Source organism: Hyposmocoma kahamanoa, unplaced genomic scaffold (assembly GCF_003589595.1).
Source record: "Hyposmocoma kahamanoa isolate Upper Pololo Valley unplaced genomic scaffold, ASM358959v1 99879, whole genome shotgun sequence".
NCBI lineage: Eukaryota > Metazoa > Arthropoda > Insecta > Lepidoptera > Cosmopterigidae > Hyposmocoma > Hyposmocoma kahamanoa.
Window position 1 is genome coordinate 2,725,854 of NW_020656077.1, and position 19,056 is coordinate 2,744,909.

At 36.8% G+C, this 19,056-nt stretch overlaps 1 protein-coding gene across 1 annotated transcript in view; it reads left to right on the top strand.

Annotated features, from left to right (window-relative positions):
- LOC113239319 (ecdysone 20-monooxygenase) overlaps positions 1 to 19,056 on the top strand; it is a 45,571-nt gene that overhangs the window by 18,232 nt on the left and 8,283 nt on the right. The window contains exons 2-4 of the mRNA XM_026476249.1: positions 5,107 to 5,299; positions 5,818 to 6,016; positions 7,024 to 7,214. Of these exons, the coding sequence (XP_026332034.1) occupies positions 5,107 to 5,299; positions 5,818 to 6,016; positions 7,024 to 7,214 (583 nt within the window). The remainder of the gene's footprint in view (positions 1 to 5,106; positions 5,300 to 5,817; positions 6,017 to 7,023; positions 7,215 to 19,056) is intronic.

Genomic DNA, 19,056 nt, shown 5'->3' on the forward strand with positions numbered 1-19,056 from the left:
ATTTAAAAAGTTACGAATGATAAATAATAATATCTATGAAAGTATTACGTCATATTTCGTCTTATTATTTTAGTGCTTAAATTCTCTTTGATTATTTTAATCTAAATTGTAATTTTATTATTATATTTTGCAATGTGTGAAATAATGCAAGCCTAAAAGTAGCGACTAAGTGACATACCCTACGGGGTGTCATAACAATAAGTACTTACCTAATGGAACGTGTATTGTTGTGACTTGCATTTTAAATAAATAAATAAATGCCTTATAAATCAGCCCATTATCGTATAGTATCATTTGTACATGAAAGGCAGTAAAATTAGGTGATATTTTACCATAAATATTTACAATCGATTATTTAGGTCAGCGTAATTATAGAAAATTATGGATATATTTGTAGGTACTAAGTAGTTAGATTTCAAATATAGTATAACAAATTTTGTCCTTAGTGAAACGAACTACGTCGTCCTTGGGCACTCATCAAATGTAGAGCAGTTTTCAGATACAAAGATAAAGAACAAGGACCCAAGATGTTGTTCGGTACACGATTGTATCTTATTTACTTGCAGCTCTACGACTGTCTCGTGTTTGCGCCCCTTTATTGTATGCCTGAACTGTTTTGTCCTTCAACTTTGCGTTAAGTTCACTGTGCGTTTGATACCTGGCTTCACAACGATAACGCACTAGGCTTCAAAAACACAATAGGTAAATATTTGTCAAAGACGAATTGTTGGTGTTTGGTAGTTCAAAGATTGGCAATCTTAAAAGCCAAACTTGCTTTAAGACACCGATGTTACTAATATAACTCTAAATTTTCAAATATTGTTCTGTAGGGCAGTGGAATGCGTATGAAAGTACTTGACATTTTGCACCGTTCTTATGATAAGCTTTTTACTTAAATTTAATTCTTAAGTGTCATGCTTGACGTGATCTTGACCCTGTAGCAACTTGCATAGAGAACATGGTAACGCCAAGATTGTTGACCGGGTGCAACAGCGTGCTTACACGTAGGTACTCTGTCTGTCCGTCTGTCCCCCAGACTTAAATTTTTTTCATTCTCGCTCGAACTGGTTCAATCGGTTTATCGTGCAGTTTTTTCTATTAAGTAGGGCATGGCGGTGTGAGGATAATGCTATCACATACCTCGTCGCTATGCGATCCAATTACGCACAATTAACTTTGTGTAAAGTGAGGACTAGAATGCGAAGGTATTGAGCAGACGCTGTGATGCTCTTTCCTGAACATTCCAAAGTCATACTTAGATGAACGTTTTTCTATTAAACTGTGATGTTCTTTGTCTGGCAAAATGAAAGCAAAATGTAATCACCGATAGTGATTCCTGCTACAGACAATGTTACAAACATTACCTCTGTCGAGACAGAGTTATCTCTTCTAGGTTAAGGTTAAAAACTCAATTAAGCATGACTCTAAATAAGCATATTATCTTTAGCGAATGATTCACTTTAATTTCAAATTAGGACGTACATTTTTCAGGGACTGTAAACACGATACTCAGTATAAGATCGAGATAACTGAAATTGTATACAAAATTTCACGAGCCTTGCGCTTGTTACTAATGCAGAATGTAAGATGAGTGCGCAATAGAGCATAGATAAGTTTTAAGTAGGTACATTTTTCTAGTCGTATAATTATGGTGTTCATGTTCCAAGGCTTTATAATCACTCATCTGTCTCAAGGACATAAACATAGTCTCCTTAAATTCAGTAAAAAAGGAGCGTATCCTACAACTACCAGTGATATTGCGAATAAAAGTTCATGGCATTGAATTAAGACAATTTTGATTATGTAGCATGAACACCGTTTAAAACAATAAATTGTGTTGACGATTTTTTCTGAAGTTAGCCGACAAGAAACCGTTGTATGCGCCTGTTAATGAAGTTAATGTTACGTAACGTGGACAGTTACGCAAAGCCAATGTCAAGAACGCTACGTCAATATATAGCCGACAAGCACCGGCTGCTCGTTTGCCGGTGTCGGCACCTTACACAGTTGAGACGCGCGCGCGGGTCGACGACCGCGATACCAAACAAAATTTCAACCCATGTACGGCCCGTGTACACATTTAGATTCAAGTATTGATATTGACGGTCATCGCTCTACTAAAAATAACAAATGTAACTACGCAAAAGTCGACTTGAACTTGGTCGTCACAGTATTTCGGTTAATTAAGCAAAACATGTTTGCGACTTCTTTTTCGCTCAATGTTTTGAAACGCACTGGTGAGCGCATAGATATGAGCGCCGCGACGTCGTCGTCGCCGGGGTTTTCCCTCCCGCCGCCGCGCCACTCGCCGCCTGTTCGCGGTCGGCGCGACTTAAGTCTAGACATTAAGATTAATTATATTTATAAGGCTTAAACTAAAATCTTAACTTAAATCTTAAGTTAAATTTGCATATTTGAAAACGTACATTAACGCCCTGTTCACTCAAATATGCGTGTCGTAAACGCTGTCTTGTGGTTATCTGACTGTATTAATACGTATACATATAATAAATATTATACTAAGAATGTTCAATTTAATAATGTTAAAATGTTTACGTATGTGTAAAAAATCGTTTTTTTTATTGATAGAATCGTGGTTGAATCTGTTTCGTAAGGCTGAGTTGCATTAGCTCATTGATTTTTTCCTTGAGAATTTATTAACTTAACATAAATAACATGGTTTATTATTTACCTGTCTCATAATAGGAGCGGTTCATCTTTCTTTCATAATTATGTCACGTCGGTGTTTGGCGTATGTGAACGCTGAACACCCCGCGCGACGTGCATTACCCATAGTAAACGTATAGTAGGAATTACTTGAAATGTCCGAATCTACTCGAAGAGCTTTTATCTTCTAAACAATGAAATTTTATTTATATTAGCCACACGCCAATCACCGTACTACATCTGGGTACTAGAGATTTTATTTTCTTTGGGAGTTTAGTAGCAATACCATTTTAAAAAATGAAATGAAAATAAGTAACAGTACACGCGATATTGGTATATTTTTCAGTGTTTTTTTAGGTTTGCTTGATATTATTTAATATTTAGTCGATTTAATGTTTCCAAGTAGTTAATTTTACGTTGTTCTACTTTTTAAGTTGGACTCTGTATAGAGTCCAAATTACAATCGTATTATAAAAAAATAAGTATTTTTACAAAATACTTTTTTTTTCTCCTTTTTATTCCGACGAAAATGAAGTGGTTGGGCTTAATCATGTATACAATGTCATTATTTAAAAGATAAACGCTCATGTGGATTCGGACATTTCAAATAATTTCTACTATATCCGCGGTGCTCAATCAAATTTTAGGCTGTTAGCAGATTCACTGCATGTTTGCAGTTAATGCGTGAAGTCGTCATCAACTTCATGCAACCGAGACCTCGACTGCATGAAGTTGACAACGACTTCACGCATTAACTGCATGCAGTCTATCTCGGCTGCATGAAGTCGGTTTCGACCGCATGCTGTTAATGCATGAAGTTGTTATTAACTTCATGCAGTCGAGATTTCCGACAACGACTTCACACATTAACCATAAATATGCAGTCAATCTGTAAGCTAGATATGTAGCATACACATGTGCGTCAATCATAAAATTGGCGACGGCGGCGGCGGCGCCGGCGGCACGATCGACAGGATAGGCGCGTCTTATATTTTTCAGATGTTTAAAGCATTGTAAAATATAAAAAATAATGTTTGTAAAAAGCTATGACATCAAAATGAACGCTCATAATTTAGATATATAGTATGAATATAAATTACGTTTCGTAATTTATGTTAATTGTATGGATATAATGTATTGAAATATAGTAAATAAATAACTAACAAAGAAACTGATATTTCATTAAAACAAAACAAGTTTTCGCCACGCCGCCGCGCCGATTTTACGTTGGACAAGCTGTGGTACGGCGGCCCGTGTCTTGTATTTTTTTTATAGTAGAACAGTAGTAGTGTGTATATACTTTTTAACGAAAATCCATTGTCTTTCTTCCTAGAAGACTACTGTTCTAATGTTACACGCATTAAGGAAACCAAACACATAGACATCCACAAATTAAACCCAAACCTACGAGAGAAATAAATGTAGGCCATACAAATATTTCTCCCGGCACGGGAATCGAACCCGGGACCTTTGCGTGGCAGTTCGTCATGGTAACCATTCGGCCATGGAGGCAATCAAGGCAGTTGGGCATTAATGTGGGATTCCTCTTGTGTTAATACGTTGACCCCGGCCCCAGCTTATCCACGAAACGTCTGAACAAAAAATAGGGTGACTCTGAAGTCGAGCTGGCGGATAGATTAAATTTCTTATGACACCACACTTGACCACACAATCTCTCTTCTCCTATTTCACTTCTTTTAACGTTGATTTAAAAACAATGACATATACGAATTTAATTATTTTTAATATAATGTTAACACGTTTACGTTTCTAACTGCCAAAAGAATGGATCCTCTTTCATTGTCTTTTCGCTCACTTAGAGAATGAATTTGGATCTGTCTAAATGCCTTCCTCGGTGCTTAAATGATAAAAGGCACCTAGAGTAAATGGTCATAATTTTAACAGGACTAACTCTTTCATGTACTATTGTAAATTACTTATTACTTGCCTAGTACCGATATACAATGTAGAACAACGACAAAATTACTGTATTGTATTTATCCCAAATTAATAAGCACTTTCTTTCATAAACAGTGACTAATTAATTACTTTCACTACGGTTTTGATATGCCTATATTAACATGAAGTCACCTATCAGAATTATAGTAATAAACTCTCCTCTCCCATTCAAAAATTCTTTTTGGCCATGGTAAAGGCGAAAGTGTAAAATGGATATCCATAATAATTATGTTAAATAATTATAGTAATAATTATATGTAGGTATATCAGACAACCACACTAATTGCCTGATATCAAACTAGGGAATTTCCTGTAGTATGAGTACCAGAGCATTTTGTGAACAGAATGAAATATGAGAATTTCACGCATAAATTTACAAATTCACAAATTTGTATAGCGTCGTTTTTTTTATTTTTTTGTACAAACTTGTACAAACTTGTCGTGTGATTGCAAAATGTAAACTGTATCTTTAACGAACAGGGCCCAGGCTTGCCGACACTTGTACTAGCGGTGACGGCAATGGTGGTGGCGATAACTGCGATGCTGTCCCGTGCGGGCTCAGCGGACGAAAAACGGACGCGGCTGCCAGGTCCACGCGCGCTACCGTTGCTCGGTACTCGCTGGCTCTTCTGGAGCCGTTACCGGATGAATAAGTTACACGAGGCTTATGAAGGTACTATTCCGTCCAATATTCAGCTAAGCGTGAACCTAAAAGGACATCTAGCCTAATATTGCTTCTAAAGCAACAGGAACTTTAAAACAAGAAACTTTGAAACTCATCATCAGCATTCATCATTATTTGCATCACCCTCTTCTTATAGTCTACACCCAGCGTAGACTGTAAGAAGAGGGTTTAGGCCATAGACCGCCACGCTGATCCAATGGGGGTTTTCGAAACCTACGGTTTGCGAGGGGTATTTTTCTACTTGATGTTTACGAAGTGTAGGTACGTAACCTTCAAATTAATTAATTAATTTAATTAATTTGAACACGACATAATTAATAACTTGACATAATTAATTTTAAACCTTACTTTGTATATATTTTCACTGGAGCTGTCTTTGCCCAGTAATAGCACATGAGGTTTAATGGAACCACGAATGTAGAATCTTGTGATAATTTACTACTTTTAGGCTTTTTGCGAATGTGACTAGTTTACCTTGCTATCACAACAAGAAATCTTGCACGCAGATATGTTCAGGCGGTACGGGCCGGTGTTCGCGGAGACGACTCCCAGCGGTGCCAAGGTCGTTTCTATCGCGGAGCGGAGTGCACTTGACGCCGTCTTCCGCACCCGGGCCAAGCAACCTTACCGTCCCCCCACTGAGATCGTCCAAGTATACCGCAAGAGCCGCCCTGACCTCTATGCCACCACCGGTCTGGTCAATGAGTAAGTGAACAATGTCACATCTTCATAAGCAACGGCTGGCATCACAGACGTGAGTGAGCCGTACCATGAACTTGCCATTGCACGAAATTGTGACGGTCACGGTGCTTTGCAGGTGGGTTTCTTTATTTATATTTATGAAAGAGACTTGTTACAGCATTACTAAATTACGGAACATGTACGGTTCTCAATAATGATACGCCCTATATTGTTTCTTGCAGTAAATTGCAGTTGCGTTGATTAAATTCCAATATACGTATAAAGAGTAGTTTAAAAAAAATTAACTAAAGCAATAAAATAAACGAAACTTTCAACCCCAATTACTAAACTATCTTATAATACCAGTTTCCGGTCACGTGCTTGAGGTATGAGAATTTTATTGCTTGGACAGGTTTTTACAAGTGAGTCAGGTTCAAAACAACTTTCTGCCTATGTTTTTATAGGACGTGTCTTCCGTAGGTAGGTAGCTATTTATTTTTGGACTATTATGTCTCATTTACATTACCTGTCCTACAAGCATTTTAAAGCTTTAAGCAACGATAGTTTATAAATATAAATCATTACCGCCGATAATTAATGAAGTAAAAAATAGAGGAATAAAATTTACTTGTAAGAAATGAACCTATTTTTCCAGATTTAAATCGCGTATATTTGTTATTTCAAACAAACCGACGTTTGACCGACACGGTTGACTGACTGTGACCTTGGGGCCTGTAAAGGGCCCGAAACGTCGGTTTTTTTTAAAAAACAAATACATACGATTTAAGTCCGGAAAAATAGTTTCATTTCCTATGTGTAACAATCGCGAAAACCTAAGAACTCGATAAAACTTACTTGTTTTCATTTAGGTAGTTTCGGAAGCTTGTCTATAGAATTATTCTGATCTGTTATTTGAGTAGATCTGTTATAGCCATGCCACATTTAAATTTTATTATAAAAAGGCATTACAATAAACAACATTCATATGCTAACAATTCACAGAGATAGAGTATAAACTTTACATATTACAGGCAAGGCGAGACGTGGTTTCACCTAAGACATCACCTGACTGCAGACCTGACTAGTCCTCAAACCATGAAAAGATTCCTCCCTGAGCTTAACGTGATATGCGATGACTTTGTGGACCTTCTTCAGAGCTGTCGCCGCCCTGACGGCAGCGTTTGCGGTTTCGATTGCCTTACCAACAGAATGGGACTTGAATGTAAGTATTTTCTTATTTTTTTATATACACAGTGTCTGGGTCTCTCTTCACTAATACAGCCTTTTTTTGTAACATCTCTTTAGATACAGGCTGAAAAACTGGAGAAAAATTATTGATTCATTCTGTCCGTTTTCCATCTGTCTGAAATTTTCTCCAAAACCAGCTGGTTATAATTTGGCACGAAGATAGAAATTGGTGGTTCGACAGCCATGTTATTTTAGTTAAGGTGTAGAATAAATTATTTTTTGACGTAATGACGAGGGCAAATATGGAAGCTTGTTAAAGCATGAATAATACACATGTCATGTAATATTGTTGCTTACGTAAATTATTATTTATATTCATTTTATAATAAATAACCACTAACAATCTCGTATGTCTAAAACTAGAACTCGAATATTTCGAAAAATCTGGAATATTTTTCATAATGTGGATGACACACTGGCAAAGGCCTCTTAACGGCCTTTGTGGTCGAGTGGCTTGCACACCGGTTTTCATGGTGTCGTCATCCCTGAGATCCGGATTCGATCCCTGGATGGGTCGAAAACATTCATAAACAAAGGCAAGGCCGGAAACAGCCACGGTACTCAATGTTTCAAATTCATAGACAAAAGCATATTATAAGTCATTCAATTTAGAAACGAATCGTGTTGAATCCTTAGAATAATAACGCATAAAATGATAGTTTCATAAAAAACTAACTGTCACAAGTGAGGCAAAAATCAAATTCATGTAGGCGTAAGCAACTTGTATTTACGCTCGTCGGCACGCACACAAATATACAAATAATGATGCCATGGAATAACATTTCCCTCAAAAGTGGGGAAATTGTATCTTGCTTAACTCATCGTTAAGTTAGAGGTGCCTACAGATTTGCTCGATTTTGTCGATCTTTACTGTCGATCAGGTGACTGTATATGCTCGATTTTGTCTATCGTTACTGTTGATCGACAACGTCAAGTGACAGGAATTTTCAAAAATTTCTTTTTGGTTATCCTTATGGAAACGGCATTTATATCTGAATACACGAAGGCGAACACGACTTTTCTCATTTCTAAATCCAAGATGGCGGACACGTCTTTTCAAATAAATGCAATATGGGAATCGTTTTCGAGGCATTCGAGGTGCTCATCACGAATATGGCATTTATTTCAAAATCCAAGATGGCGGACACGACTTTTGAAATAAATGCAATATGGGGATCGTTTTCGAGGTATTTGGGGTGCTCATTAGGAATATAGCACTTATTTCTAAATCCAAGATGGCGGACATGACTTTTCAAATAATAGCAAGTTGGGTGTCGTTTTCGAGGTATTTGGGGGTGCTCATTAAGAACATGGCACTAATTTCTAAATCCAAGATGGCGGGCATGATTTTTCGAATAATGGCAAGTTGGGTGTCGTTTTCAAGGTATTTGGGGCTGCTCATTCCAAATATAGCACATATTTCTAAATCCAAGATGGCGAAGAATTAGAAGTCTTGTCTGCCATCTTGTATTCAGATATACATGGCATTTTCTTATGGTTTACCAAAAATAAATTTTTGAAAATTGTTGTCAACCATCTTGGATTTAGAAATTAATGCTACATTCGTAATAAGCTCTCTAAAACTCCTCGAAAACGTCTATAATTCTCAATCTTACTGTCGATCGACAATGTCGAGCAAATCTGTACGCACCTCATTAAATACTACCCAATTTTTATTTAACTCATATATGAACAAAAACCTACAAGCGAGTTTAAGTGCGACTATCGAATTTGAATATATAAATAGCCTGATATTATCTGTGGGTATGTTTACATGAAAAGTACACGATAACAATTAAGAACCTGAACCTGAAAGTTATTTATACACGATTTTGGAGAACTGACGATGACTTTTTAGTCAGTGTTAGTTTCCTGAAATAATTTTAGTTAAGAACTTTTGAGTCTGAGCAAGACAATTTTTTTTAATGAGTGTATGATGAACAAGAATAATGATTTTTCACATGAAACTAATGAAGGCAAATACTAAATATATTTCGTAAAAATAGCTAACGTAAATTCCCTACAATGTTATTGCGGCGACGTAAATTTGTAGAAATTTTGCAACTGTCGCGATATTGCCTATTCTCAAAAAAATACGTAATATAATTATTTTGAAACAGAATAGCAAAATGGGGCGAAAAAACCCGTTACTTTGCAACATTTTCGTATTTTGTTGCAACGAAATTAATTTTCTGTTGTGGAATGTGATGTTAGTGTCTATTTTATATTTGTCTGATCTATTTTTAAACTCAATTACCATACATTTCGTCATTTTTAGCAAAAATTTTTGAGCTGCTCGCGGTGCAACTTGACCTTGAGCACTGACAGCCCGTTCGCTCGTGTAGGCCCATAGGGCGCCCTACAATTTGCCTCACTTAGCGTGTGCGGGCTAGATTTCTATGCGTTATTATTTTAAGGTTGAATCCTTAGAGGATGGAAAAAAGGTTGAATCGGTGACTTAGAGAAGATCGGTGATCACTGGTGTGATTTTCGTGGGCAGGAACTGTCATAGATACAAATCTAAAGTTCAAAGAACTGGTGACGTCACTAGGCAGATAAGAGCTGCAATGTGAGTCAGATAGTATGTCCTAGAAACATTGCCCTACACTTGCTTGTTAGAAGAAATGCATTATCTTAATGGTCCACATTAACAACAATTGTATACTTACATAAGCATTCTTTTTGTTTAGATAATATTTGTAATACGTAAACATTGACTTACAAATACATGGACGACGGGTCTAATACAAAAACCACGAAAAAATGTCCCAAGTCAACCTATTCAAACGTGTAAAGTGACATGTAAAAGAATATGAAAAAGCTAAAACGTTGAATTTAAATTGTAATGTCATCGCAGTACTGTCTAATTTTGCTTGCTTCGCTGTCAGTCGAACAAACGAAAACTAAAGCGTGAATGACGCTCTGTATACGATTTTAACGCCCTATAAGTTCGGACACTTTTTAGCGCGGACCCGACGTCCATATAATTGTAAGTCAATGTACGTAAACAAAAAAATGTGGTTAATTCAAAAACAAGACAGAGTACTAAAAAACCGATTTCGAAAAGTCATTCATCCCCTAGTTTACCTCCCTTAGAGGTGAAATATTTTCTTCAAATTTAAATGAGACCACGTCTGAGGTACGCAACAAGAAAAGAATCATCAAAATCGGTTCACAAATTGAGTTATTGCGTAACATACATATAAAAAAAAACAAAAACATACCGTCGAATTGAGGACCTCCTCCTTTTTTTTGAAGTCGGTTAAGAATTGCAGTAGTTGACTACTTAGTAGCTGTAGAGCTCCTTTCTGCCACCAAGCAGTAATGTAAGCTTTCCGGTTTGAAGGGTAAGATCTCAAGGTTATCTGTACCCTGACTTTCAATCTAGGCTAACTCTGGCTTCGTTTATCCACACCTTTTTTTTTTTTTTTATTATGTTAACCAGTAGGCAAACGAGCAGACAAGCCACTTGATGGGAGGTGGTCATTGTCGCCCATGGACACGAGCAATACCAGAGGCATCACCCATGCGTTGCCGACTCCGGAGAACCTTGTTTACACGTCTTTTGAAGAACTCCATGTTATAGCGCAAGGGGAACACTTCAGGAGGAAGGCCATTCCACATCTTACTGGTTCGGGGAAGGAACGAACGAGATGCTCGAGTGGTCGTGACGTGCCAAGCATCGAGGAAGTGGGGATGGAGTCTTCTCCTTCGGCGGGTCGTGCAGTGGTAAAAGAGTGACGGAGGCACCAACTCAAAGAGTTCGTCTGAGCACTCCCCGTTATACAGACGGTAGAACACACATAGAGAGCCAACATCTCTCCGCAGACTAAGGGGCTCTAAACCGTCTGTAAGCATAGGGTCGTCGACAATTCGAACAGCCCGAGGTTGGATGGAGTCAAGTGGATCAAGCTGATACTTGGGTGCTCCAGCCCAGAGGTGCGAGCAGTATTCCATATGGGACCGAACCTGAGCTTTGTATAGCAAAAGCCGGTGCCCCGATGTGAAACACCGCTTCGCTCTGTTGAGCACACCAATCTTTTTAGAAGCCATTTTGGCTTTATTCTCCAAATGACCCCGAAACTGGACTTCGTTCGAGATGTCGACGCCAAGGATGCCTATACTATTAGAGGTGACGAGGGGAGTGCCTTGGAACTTAGGCGCTATAACAAATGGAGTTTTCTTAGCGGAGAACGCGCAAACTTGTGTTTTTGTGGGGTTAAAGCGGACAAGATTTTGTCGGCCCCATACGGAGACTTGCTCCAGTGAGGTCTCGATTTCAGACACAAGTTGTGCTCTTCCTTCTACCACTTCCTGTTGGGTCATATTTGCACGGCCAGTATAAAAGGTATCACCAGTACTGTCATCCGCATAGCAATGAATGTTACTTGTCAGTAACATATCATTGATATGCAGGATAAACAGGGCTGGTGATAGCACTGACCCCTGGGGAACCTATAAGCGATATTATGGTAAAGCATAGACATAGTAACAAAATAAATTTACATTAAAAAAATAAAGTGATCCTGATAGTATGCATTCGAGTGCAAGTGTGTCATCGCGCATTTACTATTGAATACGATGAAGGTTAAAATAATTAATCTACATCAATATCTCTTCAGTCAAGTCCTTATTCTGGTTTTACATTCGAATTTATTAAATTTAAATAACATTTAAGTAGATTGTAGGACATAGGTAATGTTTTGTTTATTTTTTTCAAAGGAGTACGCTCTTGTTAACGTAATGAGATGATGTAAAGAGCGTTTCACATTTAGAGGATGAAAAAATAAATAAAAGAAAGGTGCTGCCCTAACTACGGAATGAACATTCACACCTAAACAAAAATTGAACCAACAAATGGCGGATTTCCGTAGTGTCGTACCATAATCTATCGATAAGTCATTATCGACATGCGGACATTTAATTAAAGTAGATCAATATTCCATTTGGGAATATTTTAGGTTATTATGGGAATATTCGGGAATGTCACATGAAATTTTGAATTTATTGTTTTGCGTTTACAAATACTCAAATATTACGGAAAGTGAATTTGCACAGAAAAAAACAATATTTGTAATTTGAGAGTATATAAAAAAGAGCGACCTTTGAAATATAAATCCTATACATTTCCAACCTCAAAATTCATTTTTTCATAGAGAAATTTTTAAACATATTCCAAATAGTGTAAGCTTTTTTGTATTTATGCATTGGTATAAAATTAATATCAGTGACATATTTAAGTGAATCTTTAATACTTCCATTTAATTTTGGAAATAAATGATAGTAGTAATATTATCAATAATAGTATTATTATCATATGTTTATTTGCTTAAGACATGGTATAACAGGAGATGTAACAAGAGACAGTGTTAGTATAAACATGTTTCGCATATATAAAATGGCATGCAAATGTCTGATTATACAATATCAATTTACTGCTAATGGCCGAGTGCCTTTGATTTGTGGAGAAAAATCGACACTTCTCCGAAGTGAGACAAGTAGTCACGAGCGACTGCGAGTTATGACAAGCCACGTCAAATGAGGTCTATACACGTTAGCGCTCGCCTTCACTCGGTCAGCTAAGCGAGTGACACCGAACGATTCCAAGGCAAGGCAAATAGGCTGTCTATACGTTGGTATTGGCCTTCACCCGGCAATGTTAGACCAACATGGTCTTTGTATTGCTAGCTTTATAAAATAAGAATTTTTAGTAGTCAGAGTTGTCAGTGGGAAAAAATCGGAAACGACTGGATAATTTTGTTTTCAGGAACTGAGAATGCCTAGTACATGAGTCGTGTTTAATCTAAATTAATATAAAATTATGTACGTACCAGTAAACCTAATGATGGAATTGCATTATCATGTAATCTAGTTACATTCAAAGTTATGTTAAAATTTGACTCTTCAAAACGAAGCGAATAAATGAAGAAGGTCTTTGATGATTTCCAACCATTCTATTTTCTTTTTTGATTAGTAGGTAAACTTGAAATAGTAAAAATAATATAAACCTCGCAGTGAATTATTTTAATAACAGAATATAGATAATATGTACGCTTCCAAGAACAACACTATCTCAAAATAATCGTTAACAGCAATCATCAAAATATACAAACAAACAGGCAATCTGAAGATACCAAAGCAAAATTTGGCAAGATTTATTAACGAACTACTTAAATATGTTTAATTACATGAGACATGCCTTTTGAGTGATTTGTAGACAGAAAAATAACACGTGCCTGCACAATGTCACATTCGGTCGATCTTCGCTTTTTCAAACACCACATCCCGTAATGCTGCAGTGACGAATTTTTATTAATACTTAATTGTTCTCACTGTCAATATTTTTGTCCATTTTATTACAATACATGCGAATAATTCAATAAAACACTTGGAAAAACATTTGATTTGACATTTGATGTACTTCCCTTTGACAACCCTATCATGTACTTCGAAATGGACACAGTTGGCATTTAAGATGACGTTACTTATTTTCGATTCCCGTGTTTGATACAGATCAATGTAATGCTATCTCTTTTGACTTAAGGCACGCACAATGCATTTAGACGTTGAAGACATAAACATTTTATTGTCTTTGTTTAACCATTGCGTGCCGTCGTAAGCCAAAAGAGATAGCACTACATTGATTTATGTCAAACACGGGAATCGAAAATACGTAACGTCATCTTAAATGCCAACTGTCCTCATTTTACCATTTTTGTATTACCTTTTGACGTCCGTATCCGGTTGTCCAACCGGAAGTACATCAAATGTCAAAACCAATGTTTGGTCAAATGTTTTAGTGACTTATTCGCATGAATTGTAATAAATTTGGCCAAAAATATTGACAGTGAGAACAATTAAGTATTGATTAAAATGTGTCGCTGCGTCATTAAGGGGTGCGGCAGTAGAAAAAGCGGAAATCAAGCGAATGTTACATTACACCGGTATGTGTCATTTTTTGTCTATAAATCATACAGTAGCCCAAATATCGCATGTAATTAGGCTCATTTAAGTAGTTTATTCATAAGACTTGCCGAATTTGGCTTTGGTTGCTTTAAGTTGCCTGTTTGTTAGTATATTTTGAAGATTGTTGATAAAGCAGACATATTATCGATATTCTGTTATTAAAACAATTCACTACAAGTTTTTGCTTAGCTGGAAACCGTGTTCAAAAGTGGACGGTTAGTTGGTTTTTTCGGTTACTCGAGTTACCGATTTGCATTTGTGATAATTGTTTTTCACAATTTTGATTAATTGATTTTGTTTAAGAAAATCAGTAAAGTCTATACTAGAGCCAGCAGAAACCCGAACTGACTTGTACTTGACAATATTCCTATGGCTGCTATACACAGCAAAAGTTATTATTAATACAAAGATCGAACGCTTAGAAAAAATTGCTATGATCCGGCTGGATTCGAACCAATGTCTTGCAGCAAACCGTGTCAGAAGCTATGTCAACTAAGCCACGGAACGAACTAGCGGACCTTACGAATTTTCCTCACTTTATGAATGAAGAAATAGATTTCTGAGAGATGGCGCTACGGCAAAAAAGTGTGAAAAACTAAAAACAAAGATCTGCAACAAGCACTTAGAAAAATTTATAAGGCCCACTGGTTCGTTCCGTAGCCTAGTTGGCATAATGTCTCTCACGGTTGACTGGAAGACGTTGGTTCGGATCCAGCCGGGTCGTAGCAATTTTTCATAACTGTTCGATCTTTAAGTAACTAGTCAGTCATTTCACAAAATTAATTGAATATCATGGTGGTCAAACATCGTCATATTCAATCGTAACTTAAAAATTACAGACAAAGTAAATTAAAAATGTGTGTTAATATGTATAATAAAATACCACTCAAGATTAAATTATTAGACTCAAGTTTGTTTATAACGAAGTTATGTAAGTGATTAAATAATAATAGATGTAACATTTTATCTTGATTTTAATAATTCTTGGCAAATTTGATTTGTAATGTGACCATTTGTTGTTACATTTTATTGTTGGGGTAGTTTAATATATGGTTAGAAAGAAAGAAAGAAAGAAAAATAGTTTATTTGGTAACCATAATACACATAGAACGTGAAAACAAAAATTAAAATAACCTTATTTAATATAACATGTTTGTACTGACACTGTCTCTTGCTACATCTTCTGTTATACCACGTTTCAGGCAAATAAACTTACCTATTATTAATATTATATCTGATTTTATGATTATCGATAATGTTATTACAATTATATAAGTAATTTTATTTATTTTAAAAATTAAGTGGAAGTTTAGATTCACCTAAATCAAAATCACTGATATTAATTCTATACCAATACATTAATACATAACAACTTAAACTATTTGGAAACCTTTTAAAAAAATCTAATATCAATACCTATTGAGATTGGTAATGCATAGTAATGTTCTGTTTTATATTATTTTTCGTTATATGTGAGCATTTATAAATGCAAAATAATAAATTCGAAATCTGATATCTGTCATCCCGGATATTCCCATATAACAATGAATATTAATCTTCTTTAATTAAACATTTTAATCATATATTGATTACAGAAAACTATGTAAATTACAAACAACAAAAAAAAACAAACCGTTTCAACATTCAAGGCATACATTTGCATGTCGATATTGACTTATCGATGATTATGGTACAACACTAAAGAAATCCGCCATTTGTGGTGGACATTAATGTTTAGGTAGGGACGTTTATTTCGTAGATAGGGCAGCTCCTTTCCTTTATTTTTTTCCATCCTCTAAGGTTTCACGTCTTTCACAGTTACATTCCCAGACTGGGATACAGTACGATAGTCTCCAATATATATTTTTACGTGCGCGGAGGGCAGTTTTTTAGTATTTAAAATGTTCCTTCAAATTGCAAATGTATGTAATGATTAGCATTAAAATGGAGTATACGTTGATTTTAAAAGTACAAATTCAAACTCAAATAATATTTGTTTAATAGCAAATTACACTTGAACCCAAGGGCCGGCAGCTACCTTGCCCAACGCATTAGTATAGCTCAATACAAAGGGGGAACGCTGCCAGCATCTTGGGCACCTTGCCGCACGGACCCAATTTTATACATATTATTTAAAAGTCCGACTTTTACTTTTTAGTATTTAAGCTTTTTATTGTCTTTTTACCTTACCTGTATATTATCAAAATAAAAATACTTTAAATCTTCTCATTGATTGAACTCCACTACTCACTCATAAAGTAGATACTCCTGAGAAGAATGGCTAAGAAATTTGTACAGATTTCATCATTTCATTTATTTCAAATATCATAGATCGACACAACCTGCGAGAGCTAAACGGGTCAATAATGTGGATTTTTGTCATCTAAGTACGCCGAAGTGTATAATACTATAAACGATATAACCTTTTACTTTAAAGTGTAAAGTATTTGTTTCTCTATTCGGTTTTAAACTTCGTAAATGGTGGTAAATTTTCAATATCGATTTGTCGAGAATACAGTTTATTATAAGTATTAATACAAAAATGGAATATTATGGATGGATGATGGATATTATTATATTAATACAAAGATGGAATAATTAGAAAAAACCCTTCGATCCGGCTGGATTCGAGCCAACATCTTCTAGGAAACCGTGGCAGACGCTATGCCAAGCCACGGAACGAACCAGTGGGCCTTACGAATTTTTCTTTGTGCTTGTTGCAGATTTTTGCTTTGGTTTTTTAACGACTTTTTGCCATAGCGTCATCTGTGAGAAATCTAGAAGACGTTGGTTCGAATCCAGCCGGGTCTAAGTCCTTTTTTCTGAGTATTCGATCTTTGTATTAATAATTATAACAAACTAGTGGAATAATTTTACAAAAAAATTTACATCGTGGTGGTGAGACATCGTCTGTACTACTGCATGCACCATTTATCCCTAAAATTAGAGCAACTGGAAACAAACAAAGGTTTGTTACGCTTATTTACAGTATCGGAACATTACGATATATGTATATATGAACAAACCTTACCTTAGTTGCTATTTATTGAAAGTTTCAGTTTTCATATATCTTGCTTTGCTCATTGCCGGCAACAAGTTTTCCATCGCTAATATTGCCTCGTTTTAAATTAGGAGGAGTACAATCCATTACTGTATTTTCGTTACCGCTCGTCTCACTTATTTTCACGGCAAAAATACAAAAATGACGAAAAAACAGAAAAGAATACCAAAGCACTTTATTTTATTTTACCGCCTTTTCCTTTTTTTTTAAGTAAGCGGTACTTATAAGTAGGCATTTTTAATTCTCGCAATTTCTAACACTGGGCAATTGGCTGTATGAGTTTTTCCTTTGCCTGTTTACATAGCTCAAAGTTTAGAAAGGACTATCCACACACATCAGGGGCCGTGCCCGAGACGTGGACGGAACGTGCTAGTTTGTATGAATTGCGGGCTCGTCCCGGCGTCGGCCCGGACACGGACATGTGTGAACGAGTTCATACAACACATACGCAACGATATTTTTTTAAGCCCCTGACAGAGTACGACCCGTCCATGTCCCAGCCACGTCCCGTCAGCCATTTTTATACTTACCGGGAAGAAGTCTCACACTCCATAAATGACTAACTTCCCGTGTTCGTTTTTTGAAAGTAATGCAAACATTTCCGAGCATGTTTGAGAAAATTACTATTTCTTCTTGACATAAATTATTTTTAAATAGATGTATTGTGACGCTACTGTAAGAATGTTAATTTCTTTAAAACTCTCTCTCGAAGACACTCTTGTGCCCAGATTGTAAATTGCCGTAACCGCACGTTCATTTGGTATCCCACGCAGTCACGAATACTTCTTACAATATTTCCAAGTTCATGTTCAGTCACTTCCAGCAAGGCTATTGAGTTAAGTTTTTGTAGCAGTAGAGGTGGAGCTCCTTATGAAAGAGTTCGTCCAGGGAAGTACTGCCACCTTACCTATTTTAGCCGTCAAGCAGTAATATCAGCATTACTGTGTTCCCGTTTTGAAGGGTAAGGGTGCTGGTGGAATTACAGGTACATGAAACTTGTCAACTTATGTCTCAGGGTAACTGGCGCAATGGCGGTCCCTCAGATCGAGACCTACCAATCTTCGCGATTTAGAGCTCTGAGTGGCACTTCAACTGTTATGGACGGACTTGTCGGTCCTGTTGAAGTTAATTACGTACAAGGTCAAGACTACGTCTCGGGCACTTAAGATTTAAATTTAATTGTGCCGCTTACGATAACAACGGACCAAAGTCCAAAGTGTTAAGGTGCGTCTACGCTAAATGAGCCGAGCACGAGCGGAGCCGCTCTGCTCGTCGTCGTTCGCAGCATCGTCCACATTTTAGGACGTACGATGAGCCTCCAACGATCACTGTCCTCGAACGTAGCTTTCCGCAGTGTGCTCGCGACTCGTGGCACACATGGACGCTTAAACTATTGCGGCTGCTGCGATTATTATAGACGAAATCAGTGAAAAAGCTAGAAGGCCAATTGGAGTATTCTGATACAATTCATTAATTGCAAACAAACTTCATCTGACCACGTTTCCATGATGCTCGGCTCGAGCGAAGTATCTGTCACAAAACAAGTCACGCGCACTGCGAGTGCGATGCGAATGCCTTTGAGATGTCAAAAAACCGACAATTGGCGGAACACAGTCGAGCACTAGACGAACGCTCGGCCCGCGTTCGTTCGAGGCTCGTAAGTCAGTCCACACTACACGAATTCGTGCTCGGCACGTGCTGGCTCGTAAGCGTAGACGCACCTTTAAGCTTAATGTTCTGACTGTGTTAACTGATCTTACAATAGTACTTTCTAGGGCATTGATTGCTA